A 17660-nucleotide genomic window follows, 5' to 3' on the forward strand; every position below is an offset into this window, starting at 1 on the left:
ACCCCTAGTGCTCCAATTACAAGAAGAACCACTGTTGCCTTTTATTTATTTATTTTTATATAATTTTTATATATATATATATATATATATATATATATATATATATATATATATATATATATATATATATATATATATATATATATATATATATATATAAAATATATAAATATATATATAAAATATATAAATATGCACAGTGAGTACCATTAGCACATCAAAGGCATTGATTGATTTATATTAGGTGTGACTTTTTTTAAAACACATTTAGTTCTATATGCTATTTAAAATTTTCTTTTTGGTCAGTCAATTATTTAATCCCAATATGCAGCTCTAATAATTAGACCTTCTTAATATATGACATTCCAATAATTCCAAATGAATACTCTGTTCTTTTGATGCAGTACTTCCAATTGTTGCAATGCTGTTGAGTTCTGGTCTTTCATGTCCTGTTTCACTTTTAAATCCTCGTTAGTCGGCAGTGGGAAATGTTTGTCCTTTTGAGAATGGTAATTAAAAAAAATAAAAATAAAACACTTTTATGGACGTAGTCTGTTGACACCATATATCTTACTGGTATGATGTGATGGAGTCCTCTGGAACAAAGTATGGCCATATCCTTTCAAATTTTTATTAACAAAGTGAGGGAAGTAACATTATAAATACTTAATATCTTTCTTGCTAGATTTGTTGAGGATTTGGACACCAGCTGCTCTTTTTCTGAAGCAAATTTGAATATTTTATGCATTTGTGGCCTTGTACCCATCCAGCTATATTCTGGTATGATACTGATTCAAACCTATATAAGCAGCATTTTCTTTTCCCCTTTAAATAAGATTATTTGGTATTTTAGCTATTACATTAGATAAAATAGATTTTTTTTTAATTTTGGTAATCAAATTTTTACTTGCTAAAGTTTATCTTCAGAAATATAAGTTTGGTAATGAACCATCCCCTTTTCCTGTTTTTCACAGTGACGTCACAAGATAACTGGCTACAACCCATCCCTTTATAAATGCTAAACCTATATAACCAGTATGTGTGTGTTGTAATGCTTTTTGTAATATTTTTCTGATTTACACCAGTAGAGGGCGTCGTATACAGTACAGGAGTCTATTGCGATTAAATGGCACTGGGCCTAAAGTCCAGAATGAGTCAATTATTTAGGTTTATAGTTTACAGTGACATATAATCACTTGAATGTGTCTTATATTTTGACTAAAAACAACCAAAGAGGATATCGTGCTGGCCGCTTATGTATTTTAAATAATGTCTCATGACCCTTTTGCGGGCTGATTTTTGGAGGACCATATATCCCATGATGCAATGCATTGTCCTGCTTTTTGAGCGGTCGAGAGTCTCAACGTGTTCGATTGTGGGCATGTATGAACTTGGGTTCAATTAAACAAGCGTATTTTCGTTTTAAATCTACTGTATCTTCTGTAAGAGTGTTCTACATGAAATAAAACGAGAGAAACTGCGTATCGAAAATGTCTTTGGTGTGTGCAAGTAAGTGGAATTAATCTTTCTCAAGTTGCTAGCTAGCTAAAATAGCATTTGTTAGCGTGATGTGCTTTTTCTTGGGTAGCTACTTACCTAATCTAGCTAGCATTACATTCACTTAACTGGAACCAGATCACCATCTAAATAGTGAAATGAGGTTCTCATAGCGAAATGAATGATTTAACATCACTGGGTCGTTTATTCGATAACAATATAGTTTGTAACGTTAGCTAGCTAGCTAACTTTTAACAAAGTCGCGTCTAACTAGCTGATTTGTTAGCTACCTAGATAGCGAGGTCGCAAATCATATATTAATATGTTTAAAATGCATCGTTAACGTGATCGATTTTCTTGATCAAAATACCCTAAAACCCAGATTGTTGGAGTCGTGCACGAGCACAAAACGAACCCCAGGTTTTTTTTGTTTGTTTTTTATCGTAATTCTTGCAAATACAGACTTAACATTTCATTTGATAATGGTGCATCGAAGATATGTCGCAGTCCACCTTGGTTTTCACGATATGGTTTACCTTAAACACAGAATTTTCTGTTTACAATCCTCTTTAGATACGTTTCCTTCTTCTGTTCTTTCTAGTCTCAAATGAGGTACCGGAACACCCTTGCGTCTCTCCGGTCTCCAATCAAGTATTTGAACGCCGCCTGATCGAGAAATACATCGCTGAGAATGGCGCAGATCCGATCAATGGACAGCCTCTATCTGAGGAGCAGCTTGTTGACATCAAGGGTAAGAGTACAATCATTACAGGTTCATTTGGCTGGTCAAAGTATAGCATTTATGCTAACGTGTGTCAACTTGATGGGTTTTGTTCTGTTTTTTTTTGGTCCATAAGTCTCTCACCCCATTCGGCCCAAGGCACCATCTGCTACCAGCATCCCTGCAATTCTGAAATCTCTGCAGGATGAGTGGGTGAGTGAGCTACCCCAGTATTTTTGATTGTCTCTGTTTAGTGTAAGAATGACCCACATGCTCTTTTTCCCTTCCGTCAGGATGCAGTAATGTTGCACAGCTTTACGCTGCGCCAGCAGCTCCAGACGACACGCCAGGAGCTGTCTCATGCACTCTACCAGCATGATGCTGCTTGCAGAGTTATTGCTCGCCTTACTAAAGAGGTCACTGCAGCCAGAGAGGGTGAGCCCCACTTACCTTGGTCTTCGAATGCTTATTTGAATTTTTTTTTTGTGGTTTTAATTGGATTTTCGTGATATGATATAAACAGATTTCACTCAGAAATTAAAATTTAGTGAAATGAAATTAGATCATGATGTCTGATGCCTTCTCCAGCTTGGTTCACATTTCCTAAAATGTTAGTTTGCAGCTGTATTTCCTGGAAAATTATATTTAATAATGTGGTAAAGGATAAGGATGAAACAGAAACTCAGTGTGCATGTTCAGCACGTGTATGTAAACACGCACGCTAACAGCATCTTTGCGTTTAGATGTTTTTAATGCCTTTGCTCCTTGCCTTTGCAGCCTTGGCCACTCTCAAACCTCAAGCTGGATTGGTTGCTCCTCAGGCTGCTCCCACCTCCCAGCCTGCCATTGTGGTCAGTGATTTGTACCGAGTTATTACACTTCATCTGCAATATATGGACTTGGCTGTTTCTGTAGTCTCAAAGACAGCTGAGTTTAGAGACAGCAAATGTATATGTTCATGTAAAGAGCTGTTGAAATTTGTGATCCTCAGGGTGCGGGTGGTGAGCCCATGGAGGTTAGCGAACAAGTGGGAATGACTCCGGAGATCATACAGAAGGTATGGCTGTCACTACCACATCATCTTCTGGCTGCCAAGTGACCACCATCTGTTTCCTATGTCTACCATAAATGGGTTTTATATATACAGGGATGCATTGTCAATATAGTTCAATATAGTTAACAAGTGACATTTTGCTTTTGTCCTTTCTCCTAGCTGCAAGACAAGGCCACTGTCCTGACCACAGAGAGAAAGAAGGTAACAGTAATAGTTTGTAAAGGCAGTTGAATTTGTACTGCAGATCAGATAGTACTTGGCTGTACTTTTGGATAATGGTTGGTTGGTTGATTAATTGGTTTTATTTTATTTATTTATTTCAGAGGGGAAAGACTGTGCCAGAAGAGCTGGTTAGAGCTGAGGATCTTACCAAGTATCGCCAAGTAGCCTCCCATGCTGTAAGTTGCTGTTAATTTTAATGCATCTCTTTCTGTATCTGATAGCATGCGTGCCTGCTATGACCATGTGACTCAGTTCCATGGTAAATGTACTATCCTATAGTATTGTTCCAGGTATAATTAATTAATCCTCTTTCTCTGTTGTTCAGGGTCTTCACAGTGCCAGTATCCCTGGAATTCTTGCTCTGGATCTCTGCCCCACAGATACCAACAAAGTGCTCACAGGTATACAAACACAGACAAATATGAATTATGTCACAAAAACAAATGATTCATACCACAAGTATAGGAAAAAAAACTCTGTTTAAATTGTATAACTTATGCTGTTATCGACATTGACAAAAGTTGCCAGATCAACATACCTGTTGTGAAATGCATACATCTACGACTCTGCGTTAACCCTCTTGCTGGTTCTCTCTCCCTTCAGGTGGGGCAGATAAGAATGTGGTGGTGTTTGATCGCCGTGAGGAGCAGATTGTAGCCACTCTCAAAGGCCACACCAAAAAGGTCACATCTGTCATCTACCATCCATCCCAGGTAGGTAGTTTTGCTCGAAGCCATAGCACACATGCACATGGTTCTCTGTACTTTTGTTAACTTCATCTTGCTTTCCTTATTGGTAGTCGGTGGTGTTCTCAGCATCCCCAGACAGCACTATTCGTGTCTGGTCTGTGTCGGGAGGCAACTGTGTGCAGGTGGTGAGGGCCCATGAGGCAGGGGTTACTGGCCTCTCCCTCCATGCTACTGGTGACTACCTGCTCAGTTCCTCTGAGGATCAGGTAATATTTTTACACATGTATGCGTGCATGGACACTCAGGCATGTGAAAATGACCCGTTTCCTTAGGTGGTCCATACCGTTATACGTTTTACCTGCAGTGGAAAAAGTAAACTACATTTGATTTAAGTAAATTATAGTGATGTGTGTCTGTGTTTTGTTTTTTCTTTGGTTAACATTCAGCTCGAATTTTTTCCCCCCGTTTAGTACTGGGCCTTTTCCGATATTCAGACCGGTCGTGTTCTCACCAAAGTCACTGATGAGACAGCAGGATGCGGTACATAATTTATATCTCCATAAAAAAAAATCTTTATACACACAAGTACTTTTAGCAGTCCCTCATTCTAGCTGCTCACCAGCATTTGGTGTAACCTCGTTTCCTTTCCCCTGTGGCCACAGCACTTACCTGTGCTCAGTTCCACCCTGATGGGTTGATTTTCGGCACTGGCACGGCGGATTCGCAGATTAAGATCTGGGACCTGAAGGAGCGCACCAATGTGGCAAACTTCCCTGGCCACTCCGGCCCCGTCACAGCCATCGCCTTCTCTGAGAACGGATACTATCTGGCCACTGGTATGTTGGACACAACTTCCTATTATGGCCTTTGTTGTTGTTTTTCTTTGCTGAAGTCATTCTCCTTGTCCTGTCTTGTAGGTGCTCAGGATAGCTCTCTGAAGCTGTGGGATTTGAGAAAGCTGAAGAACTTTAAGACCATCACCTTGGACAATAACTACGAGGTCACCATGTTTTGTAGTTATTTTGTTGCTGTTACATTATTTTTTATTATGAAGTGTGCATTTTAATCTTATTGTGGTTTTTTTTGTTGTTGTTTTTTTGTTTTTTTCTTCCTCTACAGGTGAAGTCACTGGTATTTGACCAAAGTGGAACATATCTGGCTGTTGGAGGATCTGATATCCGAGTTTACATTTGCAAACAGTGGTCTGAGGTCCTCAACTTTACTGGTGAGAGTAACCTTAACACCATTTGTGCAGATTTTAATAAAAATGTTCTATTGCTGATACAGGTGACATTTTTAGTTTGTAAGTGTTAGTGATGTCTCATACTAGCTTGGCTTTTTATACTTGCTGCTTCCCTTATTTAAAACATATACACAGTTAATGTTTTAAAGTTTGAATATTGTCACATTCTTATGTTTCTGAGTAACAAATGATTAACAGTGGAATTTCTTTGTTGTCTTTTTTTTCTTGTTTTGTTTGTCATGTGTCCCTTCCCAAAAGATCACACTGGTCTGGTTACGGGAGTGGCGTTTGGTGAGCATGCCCAGTTCCTGTCCTCCACTGGAATGGACAGAAGCCTCAAGTTCTACAGCCTGTAGAGCAGAAAAGGAAATGGATTAAGTGAAAAGGATAGAAATTATATTCTAGCCCACAATCTATTTTAGTGGGAGACACAAATTCCAAGAGCAGTAGAACCTGTCCACATAAGGAAGACAGAACTCTGATGATTTCTTTACTTTTTAGTCTGTATCTGCTATTACAGACACATTATGATCCATTTATGTATACATTACTCTGTGGTGAAGTTTGAACTTGAACATGAATCCATAAAGTTGTCTCAGAGTTGTCCCTGCACCTTCTGCTTTGCCACGCCTGTTTGTGCATTCTTGCGAACTCTTTGTTGCAGTTATTGGTAGTGATGGGTGATTACTTTGTAAAGGCCTCCTGAAACGAGTCGGTGTCTGTAAGCTGTACATCATGGCAGTGTGGCAAAGGAGAACGCAGGGCTTCCTGCGTACTCAACTATCGCATAATTTACTATATAGTGGAGTTCTACTTAAAGATTTTTTGTTGATGTGACTGATTTTGCTCTTTTGTTTTCAGACTAATTTTTTCTCTCTCGTTTCCTTTGTAGCTTTGTAGTCTTGCTGTTGTCTGTTATGCCTAATTTTTATATGCTGTCATGACCTGAAACCAGCATGATAGATACGTTTCAATAAAGGCAATGCTGTTTTTAAACAACGGTATTAATGTGACTTACCACGGTCAATTGACCGTTGTCGGTATTCGTATGCATGTTGTACCGTGCAATGAAATGTATCTAGCTAGTCCCATGAGTAAACACATAGGGAGTGCGAGAAAGTGTGAGATGTTACTGGTGTGAAATAAATTAATATTTTACTATTACACGTCTACTATTGCTCAAATGGAGCAAATATACACTGGACATGACGTCCGAATCATGCTAAAACCTGGCCTGTTTTCCGATCAACAACTGCATATAACTGCAGCATTTATTGTAAAAGTACTTAATTTAAAATATACAACGTGATGTATAACAGACAAAATGGGTAGGATAGTATTCCAAAACATTTTTAAAAAACGAAGCAAAAATCGTTAATTCACAAGATGAACAATGATATCCAAATAAGCGGAAAGCCACACAAAGTCCATTTTCGACCTGTTCCTTCAGCGAACAGAATTCCTTCACACTGAAGAGCGCAATCAAGTGTCACGTGAACGACTCGTGTAACGTGACTCCGAAGAAACGGGAAGTCGGCGAATTAGCTTTAGTCTGGACATTCATCCAGACGCTGTTTAAACGCCCTTCATCGGTTTAGTCTTACTCTTTTACTCGCTGTGTATAGTCGGTGTGCGCACCAGTGCTGTACGATCGTGAAGATTGCTGCCATTATCCATTCACTGTCTGCGGGTAAGATTTATATTATGTATATTATTTCTATACAAATACTCATTTTTGTCCGATATTGTAATATAGTTAGCTAATGTCTAAAGCAAAACAGAAGTGAGTTAGAAGATAACTTTGGTAACCTACATGCAGAAAGGTAACAGCGTGATATGGTTAGTGGCATTTCAGTCGATAATTAGTTTGAAAAAGTGTCATGGAGAATGCTTGAGGTGACATTATTAGGCTAAACGGGAAACAGGAGACTGATATTCATGACCCTGAAAACGAAACCTGATTAGGGAAGTGGGAAAATCCTGATTTATTCTACTTTAATATAGATTTAATAAATGTCTTGGATTTTAATTTTTTAAGTGGTCAGTGGCCAGTGTTGGGAAGAGTGTGGTTTTATCTACATTATTTTCATCTCCTGTTTAAAAGTTTTAAGTAATCAGAAATGCCACTGTTGGTCTTGCAGGTCTTTAGAAAACTTGTAGAACTAAGTAGCACAGTATGGAAATCTTTGCCATTTGGCCTCGAGAAAGGAAATAACTTTGTTCCTCTGTAAATCCCAACACTTCAACAATGTACCACTGACTGATGCCGGTCACCGCTTTACTGAACAACTCCAAGGGTGGGACACTGTAAAAACAAAACAAACACAAAAAATTATATTCATGAAAATGTACATATAATACAACAATTAAGATCTTTAATCCCATGAGAGGACAATTTTACAGGACAGGCAGCATATTGCTTGTGTCTTCACGAGAGGTGAAAACCATTTATTTTGTCATAAACAAAGGTGCATGGTAGTAACTTAATATATATTCCCAGAGTTTTTAGTGTTGTCACAATTACTTTCTTTTTGGCTTGGAAACATGATTTTAAACTGTGTGAATTTAGAAACACAGATTCTGATTGGCAGGATGATTATGAAGTGCACAGTGAAATGTAACTAGACAATAGAGAAGATGATGGTTTGCAACCAAAAATGGACGCACACAAGCTAGACTCACACTCACATGCTGGTTTACACATCAGAGAACAGAAATGGAGCCTGTCGTATTTTATTACACAGGAAATGGAGGCTCACACCCTCAAATAAAGTTGTAGCTGAATATGGAAAAACTGACATGTGATTGATGGGTATCTGTCTGTATGTTTCGCTTTCTTTCTTTCTCTCTCTGTCATAGGTCATGGGGTCTATGTTCCGCAGTGAGGAGGTATGTCTTGTGCAGCTGTTCCTGCAGTCGGGTGCTGCCTACAACTGCATCAGTGAGCTGGGAGAGTTGGGCATCGTGGAGTTTAGAGATGTGAGTGGAAGGCTGTATCATTTATGTTTTTACTTCTCTCTCCTCCTCTCTTTCTTTTTCTCAACCTCACACACAAAATCAATACTATACTTGTAAGGTACTTTTGATGAATTTGCATAAAATGTGTTTCCCATTTGAATTGAGAGCTCAGATGCCGTCTCTCATGACATCTGCAGAGACTCCAGAGTGAAATATCAAGTAGTGAAACAGGAACATGCGTTTTAAGATGCTTCAAGTAATTCCATTTGCCATCATCTTTAGTCACCCTCTGTCTTTTTTGGTCTTAGCTGAATCCAAATGTGAACGCCTTTCAGAGGAAGTTTGTCAGTGAGGTGAGGAGATGTGAGGAGCTGGAGAAAACCTTTGGTGAGTTACTCTGGGTGTCTTCATGAATCTGATCACCTTTGTCACGTTACCCGGTTTGGACCTTTAATGGCATTTTTACTGCCTGCTGGATGAGACGTTGATGACTTTTTGTTCTTCCTGTGCTGGATGACGTGCTCAGCATTTCTGGAGCAGGAGATTATGCGCTCTCTTTCACTGCGCTCGCCCCTGGAGGAGCCGGTACCCACCCTTCCAGCTCCACAGCCCAAGGAGCTGCTCACTATCGAGGAGGAGAGCGAACGCTTGGCTCGTGAGCTCAGGGAGGTGTGTGAGAGTGAGACAGCCATACAGCATTAACCAAGCAGCATTCTGGAAAGATCTAGCAGTAAGAAGCTCTTGCTGGTTGGTGTTCATTAGATTTTATTTCTGTTCACTTCTCCAGGTGTCTAGGAACAGAGACAGCATCCGTGCTCAGCTGACTCAGCTGTGCCAGTATCAAGGAGTGCTCACTCAGACGCACTTCCTCACTGCTTCACAGGTCCATACTACATTTCCCACCAGCCCTGCTTCTCTCTACTAATATACAATTTTAGGCCTACACACTTTTTGACTTTGACTGTGAGTGTGTGCATGCGCGTGCTTATTGTCCATGCATGCAACAGACACCACCGCTCTCGTTTGATCCGGCACGCGTAACCGAGAACAGGCAGGATGTGAGGCTGAGTTTTGTTGCGGGTGTGGTGCACCCATGGAAGGTGCCTGCCTTTGAGAGGCTACTGTGGCGGGCGTGCCGTGGTTACATCATCGTGGACTTTCGAGAGATGGAGGAGAAGCTGGAACACCCTGAGAGTGTGAGGAAGAATGCAGACTTCTAATAATAATAATAATAATAATAATATTATTATTATTATTATTATTATTATTATTGAGTGTTGTGTTTATTGAAGATGTATTTGAGTGTAAATTAAGATTTTGGCTTGTTATTTGACAACTCCAGAGAATCTGTGGGCAAGACAAATGTTTCTTACTTTAGAGTGTTTGTCACCCTTATTGTGTCTCAGGGGGAGATGGTGCAGTGGACAATCTTCCTCATCTCTTATTGGGGGGATCAGATTGGACAAAAAGTAAAGAAGATCTGTGATTGGTGGGTTTTAGTGGTGTTTAATTTGTTTCTAAGAAATATTAGGTTCTATAAAGGACAAAAATCCTTAATCTTAAAAGTTTTAGGTAGTAGTTTAAGATTTATGTTCACGAATTTGGAACATGCTTTCTTAACATCAGTGGCAGATTTTGGAGGCAAAAGCACCATGACTATTCCTAGCCTTCGAAAAAATTTAAAAACTAAACCAAACAAACACATATTTTTTAATATATATATATTCATTCTCACTGAGGATCAGGATGGACTAGAACTTTGTTTAGTAGTAAAGCGGTAGCAACAGAATGTAAAGTAGTAATTAAAGCGCCTAATTAATGTAGTTTATTTAAAAGCAAGCAAGCGAACAAAAATTAAACCTTTCAGTTTCAAAGAAAAAATTGCTTGCTGCTACATGAATATTCTTTTCTTTAAATTAAATTATTTAGTGGTATTTTTTCATGCATCTAGCTTCCACACACAGATGTTTCCATATGCGGAGAGCCAGGCCGAGAGAGAGGAGGTTTTGAGTGAACTGAGGCGCAGGATTGAGGACATCCAGTCTGTAAGTCTCCCAAACCTGCTACGATGGCGCTCGTTCTCTAGGGCGTACCAGGCTCATCACTGTCATACACTGATACTACAGCGTACTAAACAAAGAATTAGGAAATCAAACATTCCCAAGTTTCCCCACTTGCCATACTTGCCCTTTTTGTTATTCAAGCTTCCTTGCTCTTCTTCCTCCTTTTTCTTTCTCTCTTCCTCTTTCCCTCTCTCTACTTTTTCTTCTCTCTCTCTGTCTCTACCCCTCCCCTCTCTCTCCCACCCGTCTCTCTCCTGAGGTGATTAGTGAGACAGAACAGTACCTGCAACAGCTCTTAATGCGGGCCGTGGCAGTCCTGCCAAAGTGGCGGGTGCGTGTGCAGAAGTGTAAGGCCGTGCAGCTGGTGTTGAACCTCTGCAGCCCCTCCGTCACTGAGAAGTGCCTGATCGCCGAGGCCTGGTGCCCTGTGAACCAACTCTCTGCCCTGCAGAACGCCCTGCGCGAGGGAGGGGTGAGACACCAATGCTCCAGAGCCACTGGTTGCATTTAAGCACTAGTTAGCTAGTTCGTTTGAGATGACTTGTATTTACGCAGGTAATTTGGAAGAGTACTTACACATTTGAATCAATGTCAAAGACACAGTATAGCCAGAAGGTTTATTCTTTATGAAACATGTCAGTATGGTTTAAAATGGTCCAAAGCGAATAGTGTACAAAAAATTTAAGGAAGACTTTCTAGATTTGTTGATTACTGAATGTAATTGGTCTGAACTTGAACTGTAGTTCGATATTGGACTGAAATTGCAAGGTAGTGTGGTTAATCATGCTCATTCTCTGTCTGTCTGTGTGTGTGTGTGTGTGTGTGTGTGTGTGTGTGTGTGTGTGTGTGTGTGTGTCTCTCTCTCTCTCTCTCTCTCTCTCTGTGCACCAGAGGAAGAGTGGTAGCAGTGTTGATTCATTCTATAATCGTTTGCCTGCTACCACCTCTCCTCCTACCGTCTTTCCTACCAACAGCTTCACTTCAGGATTCCAGAACATAGTAGATGCTTATGGAGTAGCCAGCTATAGGGAGGTCAACCCAGGTAACCACACATATGGACACATGCAAACAAGCCACATGATAAAGAGCTATGTATCTCCTGTCTTTACTCTTTTTTTGACATTATCTACCTCTTTGTCTTCATAGCTGTTTACACCATCATCACTTTCCCCTTCTTGTTTGCTGTGATGTTTGGTGATGTTGGTCATGGCATTGTAATGACACTTGCTGCTCTCTGGATGGTTCTGGAAGAAAAGGACCCCAAAATGAGAAACAACACCAATGAGGTAACACACTTGGACACTCATACTCTTTATATTCCTCTTCAGTTCGTCAAGACATGAGTAGACGAAGTATTTTCTTGTTGCATGTCCATCCCAATGTTTTCCCCCTCCTGGTGATCTGTGTTTATTTGAGTCTCCTTGCTTGGTGTCAGATCTGGCGTATGATGTTCGGGGGACGCTACCTCATCCTACTCATGGGTCTCTTCTCCATCTACACTGGGGCCATCTATAACGAGTGCTTCAGCCGGGGCCTCAGCACCTTTTCATCTGGTTGGCGCATACGGCCCAACGCTGAGCACTATAACTGGACGTGCGTTTCTCTCTTCCACGTGTGCAAACACAAATACACATTCAGACATTTACAATGACACTGTTTTGTTACATTTTTCTGTATGTGGAAGTGTTGGTACAGAAATACTCTCTTTTTTCCTCAGTGAGGAAACATTCAAAAATAATCTTTACCTTTCGCTGGATCCGAATGTTACTGGGGTTTTCACTGGGCCATACCCTTTTGGCATCGATCCGGTAAGTGTATTTGTAATATATGAAAATGTTAAACTTAAAAATCAGCACATTTATTTTAGGTGTGCATTTGTTTCTTTGCATGCTTTACATAATGCTGAATAAGGTCTTTATGTAAGTACATAAATTCATTTTGATTTGAATTTTTAGTTCATATTTTGTAATGGTTAATATGGAATGAGACGGGGTTCTTAACTTTTATTTTTCAGCTCTTTCTCTAAGTAGCTGAGCTCTATTTCTCACAACTTGAGTTCAGTGCCTCACTGAGTTTTACAATGGATAAAATAGGAAAGTAAGTAACTGTAAAGTCTCTTCCACTCAGATCTGGGGGCTGGCTAATAACCACCTCACGTTCCTCAACTCCTACAAGATGAAGATGTCCGTCATTATTGGAGTCATCCACATGACCTTTGGTGTCTGTTTATCTGTCTTCAACTACATGTGGGTGCACACTTTCTGCAGGAGTCTGGTTTGGCTCTCTGTCTACAGCATGACCTTATGCCCACTGATCAATCATTTCCCCTCTTTTCTCGCCCAACAGACACTTTAGGGAGATGAGCAGTGTGTTTCTGGTGCTGATCCCTGAACTATGTTTCATGCTGTGTTTGTTTGGCTACCTGATCTTCATGATCATTTTTAAGTGGGTGACCTTTGGCCCCATGCACTCTGACTCTGCACCCAGCATCCTCATCCACTTCATAGACATGTTCCTGTTCACGGAGAACAACGAGAATGCACCACTCTACCAAGGCCAGGTATGTGGGATGTTTTCAGAAACTCTACTTCTTTTGGACTCTTTAAAGTAAGGGTCAATAATGTGAGGGTGGATAATCCAATAGCCACCAATTGGCATCATACTCAAATGGTTGGCTAGCTTCCAAGCTCTGATGACATGTTTGTTGGAGTTTGGTTTGAGTCGAGTTTCTGCTCAGAGTTAGGGATAGACTAGTTCTTGGTCACAGAAATGTGAGGGTCAGACATTTTCCTTACTCAAATTGTTCTTGCACTCTCTCTCTCTTTCTGTCTGTCTGCCTGCCTGCAGATGATAGTGCAGAAGGTTCTGGTGATTGTAGCTTTGTGTTCAGTCCCTGTGCTACTGCTGGGGAAGCCCATCTATGAGTACATCACATATAAGAAGAAGAAACACCAGCCCTCTGTAAGTGTTTCTGCGCTTGTGCATTTGAGCATGCATGTGCAGGTAAAAATTAAATGACTTTTTAATGAAGCATCATATATGTTCATTTTAAAATGCAATTTTACTACACTTTTTCTCTCATATGAAGTAATATACATGATTAAAAACATTATACCCTACCTGTACATTTAAATGTTATATTAGTTGATCAACATTTTATATACAGAAAACAATTGTAGTCTTGAAATGTGATTATAAACCTATATTAAGATCTGAATATGAAGTTACCTGATATTTCATATGCACTGTGAAGCATTCTCATGATCTAATACAAAGCAGAGGAATTAACTTTGTGGTAGCTAAATAAATATGCACAAATTTAAAAGTTAAACAATGTCCCATTACCAGTAATATCATTTTAGATTTACACAGTATGAATTTTATATGTGCCTTTTGTATCATACTTTTTTATACACTAATGTGAATAGGAGTCATTTAATTTTTGTATGAATTATACATACTGGGTCTATGCCAAATATTTGTTTGAAAAAACAAACAAAAAAGAAGCACTTTGCTTGCACTGCTAATGGACATCTGTATAAGACGTCCTGTTTCCTCAGAAACCTTGTATACTTTGACAATTTTGACAACCTCTGCATCAGTAGTGTTGAAATCTGGTGGTCAGTGGTATTGGAAATCTGAACCTCGAATCCCAAATCCAGCTCTGGATTTGGTAATCCCTTGTCGATGATTGATTAAATTATTAATGTACTTGTTTGGGCGCTTTGTCTTCACAGGTAAGGCAAAGATGGAAAATCTGTAGGGCCTGGACCTTGAGAACTCTGATATACCACTGATGATGATGATGATATTTTTTTTACATTTATTTGCTTGTTTGTATTTTTTACAGTTCATATGTATGCTTGACTGTTAACTTGTGCTACAGGGTGAAAGGCGCCCTCTACTGGCAGAAAGTGGCTCCATAAATGTTCAACAGGGAGAGACGGAGACGAGAGATGACGAGGTGAGTGGATGATAGGGAAGATAGGCAGGAGTGGATTTGGTCACAAAAGCATGCCGTCATAGCTCCTCAAAATAAAATGTTTTTGTGAAACATTCCCATTCAAATGTTTGGCAAATGTCATAGTTCTGAAGAGCCAGCAGATAACTATTCGAGCAAAATTGTTTCCATTTACTGCAGAAATTGAAAAAACTGAAGATGAAGTATCATGACTAGGGGTAAAAATACAAAGTGCTTGGAAGCTGTTGCATAAAATTTGCATAACAAGGTGGATGAAAAAGGAACATATTTCTCATACTAATGCATTAGTTTGTCTTAACCCCCAACACCCCTCTCCCCCCACCCCGATGTTGCTGATTGGCAGATGTTTGATGGGCCAGACGTGTTCATGCACCAGGCCATCCACACTATAGAGTACTGCCTGGGCTGTATCTCCAATACAGCCTCCTATTTACGTCTTTGGGCACTCAGTCTGGCACACGCACGTGAGTAGGAAGAGAGAGCTCCCCCTAGTCTGTGGGGTGGTATTTATAAGGCTTAGCAATTGACACGCTTAGTGTTGGTGTGAGCGTGTTTATGATTTGTGGTTAACAAATGATTTGGAATATCTTTGCTTGTGATTACTGTGTGTATTAACGTGTGTGTGTGTGTGTGCGCTTTATACAGAGCTGTCAGAAGTGCTTTGGGTGATGGTGATGCGGTTCTCCTTCTCACAGCATGGCTATGTGGGAAGTGTGATCATGGCTGTCATATTTGCAGTCTTTGCTGTGCTGACGGTTTCAATTCTACTTGTCATGGAAGGGCTGTCAGCTTTTCTACATGCTTTGCGACTTCACTGGTAACAGCAACACGTGCACAAGTATTTGTGGTTTAAACTGTGTCATTGCACTCTGCGAATTTTCTCCTGTTTAGACTTACAAAAAATTATTTCTCTCTCTCCCAGGGTGGAATTTCAGAACAAGTTCTACAGTGGAACAGGCTACAAACTCAATCCATTTGCCTTTGCCTCCATAATCAGTCTCTCCTCAGCTAATTAATGGTCAATGTCAAATAATTATGTTCTTGGAAACTTGAAACTGCAATGGTACATTTTAACCCAAACATATAGAAAATGGTAATGTTGAATTTATTGTTGGCAATGTTGAACCTGTTATAATCTAAGACAAAATCTCTGTCAGATCAATGTTCATGATGGTGACGCATCCCTTTTTAATACTGTGTTGACCAGTTTTGAGCTTTCTTATAAGGGTTAGTATTTGGATTAGGATGAGAGAAGCTTTTTAGCTTTTTCTTCATTCAACTAAACTTTATTTATTGTTTTCCATGTAAACAATTGTTATTGCTGTAGTACTTCACCGAAGTTCAGTAAGCACAGAATGTAACTCAGGGAAATGTTATATATGTGTATGACTGGTCTGACTGGTTTGTGAAGTGGTTTGGTGATAACGCAGCTCAGGAAAAGGCCAAAGCTATGGTTATACCAAAGGTTGGTTTTTTTTTTTATTTAATAGAATTGAATGTGCTTTTCATAATTCAGAAATGCATTTATTTCCAGGTGTTTTCTTCTTGCCATGTGGTTTCTTTAAAATGTCTTTTTAAAAAATGAACTTGTTTAGTGACTTACCTGAAGTATTTTAATGACACAGTACCAATTAGCTTTAAAATTAGAATGTAAGTCTGAAATACAGTACAAGAGTCTAAGCAAGTCTCTTACAGTTTTGAGAGTTCTATATGTAAATTGCTTTAAGAAACCTGCCAATGTGGAAACCCATGTCCCCGTGTTTAGAAAATATGCAGAAGACTGTAACAGGCTGGTGTCTTGGACTTGGATTAAGCATTGGAATAAATTGCAATGCCAATAAATTACCATTAGAACAGGGATGGATGTTGAGTATACATACTCCATTACTATACCTAAGTACCATTTTTGAAGCGATGCATACTATTTTTGACTCCTCTACATTTGTTTAACAGCTAGCTGCTTTGGTGAGTGCAAAAGTAAACTTGCTTTTAATGTTACAATTACTTATTTTAATACTTTAATTCAAATGCATTTTTTGTTACTTGACTCACTTCCAACAGATGCAACAGTACATCATTTCATTTATTCAAACGAAGGATTTGTGTAACCCACTCCCAGCCTTGCACCGGTGATTCTTTGTAATATAGTCTTATATTTAATTTATGTCAGGGAAACTGGTCCATAATGAAAAGCATAAATGATACACAAATGAAAAACTAACAAGCCTTAAAAATGAAATAAAACTTTAATCACAAAGGTAGAGTCATATAGACCACAGATAGATTTGCACATGCACCATATGGACAAAAACACTGGGACAACTACAGGTGTTTCTGCGACATCAGGCATTAATATGTAGTTGGTCTCCCTCGTTTCAATTACTACAGCTTTCATTCTTCTGGGAAGCCTTTATACATGATGTTGGAGCATGTCTTTGTGATTTTCTTTTTCTCCATTCCTCAAGTAAAGCATTTCTGAGGTCAGACACTATTGAACCAGAGGGTCTGGCTCGCTATCTCTGTTCTAGTTCATCCCAAAGATGTTCAGTGGGGTTGAGGTTAGGGCTCTGTGGGGGCCAGTCACATTCTTCCACACCTCATCATTGAATAAGGTTAATGTGCAGGCCACCTCATTTGTCTGAACTCTCCAGACTGCCCCACGAACCAGTTTTGGACAACTTTGGCCTGATGGCATGGTGCCTTATCCTGCTGGAATATTCTATCACTGTGGGGGTACATGAAGTCCATGAAGGGCTGCAAATGGTTACCAAGCAATGAAATGTAGTTGGCACCAGTCATTGTGTGTTTAAGAAGACAGGTGGACCGAACCATGCCATGAGAACACACTCCACACAAGTATGGAACCACCACCAGCCTGCACAGTGCTTTGTTGACAAGTGGGGTCCATGACTTCATGGAGTCTGCATCACACACAAACCCTACCATCAGCTCAAAACAACTGATACCATGACTCATTGGACCATGTTAGTAAACAAGGTCAGGTGAGGCACTGTGTCCAGTGGCATGGTGTTAAGACAGGCACTCTGGTTGGTCTTCTGCTCCTGTAACCCATAGAAGCTAAAGAACGCTGCACTGACCTGCGGGATATGCAGGTGGGGCCTAGTGCATTGAATGCAAATGTGATTTCTGCCAGAGTCACCTGTCAGTTCATAGATCCTACCAGTCAGGATCATTAAACACCCATGGGTGCTATACCCACTACAGAGTCCA

The 17660-nt window shown here is 39.8% G+C and overlaps 2 protein-coding genes across 4 annotated transcripts; both read left to right on the forward strand.

The window, feature by feature from the left end:
- The first annotated feature begins 165 nt into the window (after positions 1-165).
- Positions 166-6590, forward strand: prpf19 (pre-mRNA processing factor 19). The gene is made up of 16 exons (XM_035532418.2): positions 166-1509; positions 2099-2248; positions 2355-2431; positions 2512-2653; positions 2996-3069; positions 3210-3275; positions 3432-3473; positions 3596-3670; positions 3820-3895; positions 4098-4207; positions 4294-4449; positions 4654-4723; positions 4846-5019; positions 5101-5183; positions 5303-5408; positions 5685-6590. The coding sequence occupies exons 1-16, from the start codon at positions 1491-1493 to the stop codon at positions 5780-5782; spliced, it is 1518 nt and encodes a 505-aa protein (XP_035388311.1). The 5' UTR covers positions 166-1490; the 3' UTR covers positions 5783-6590.
- Positions 6591-6966: 376 nt separating this feature from the next.
- tcirg1b (T cell immune regulator 1, ATPase H+ transporting V0 subunit a3b) lies at positions 6967-16287 on the forward strand. 3 transcript variants are annotated; one of them, XM_081698814.1, is made up of 20 exons: positions 6967-7116; positions 8286-8405; positions 8693-8771; positions 8911-9053; positions 9172-9267; positions 9392-9580; positions 9791-9873; positions 10336-10429; positions 10707-10919; positions 11339-11489; positions 11594-11733; positions 11883-12040; positions 12165-12255; positions 12575-12693; positions 12794-13007; positions 13295-13408; positions 14334-14411; positions 14773-14893; positions 15075-15246; positions 15352-16287. In XM_081698814.1, exons 2-20 carry the CDS (start codon positions 8289-8291, stop codon positions 15443-15445), a joined length of 2466 nt encoding a protein of 821 aa, XP_081554940.1. In that variant the 5' UTR covers positions 6967-7116; positions 8286-8288; the 3' UTR covers positions 15446-16287. The 3 variants fall into 3 exon arrangements, with proteins under 3 accessions (XP_081554940.1, XP_081554942.1, XP_081554941.1); XM_081698816.1 differs by lacking the exon at positions 15075-15246; XM_081698815.1 differs by lacking the exon at positions 9392-9580.
- Positions 16288-17660: the final 1373 nt, after the last annotated feature.

This window comes from Electrophorus electricus, chromosome 16, assembly GCF_041902795.1.
Source record: "Electrophorus electricus isolate QZ-2024a chromosome 16, ASM4190279v1, whole genome shotgun sequence".
NCBI lineage: Eukaryota > Metazoa > Chordata > Actinopteri > Gymnotiformes > Gymnotidae > Electrophorus > Electrophorus electricus.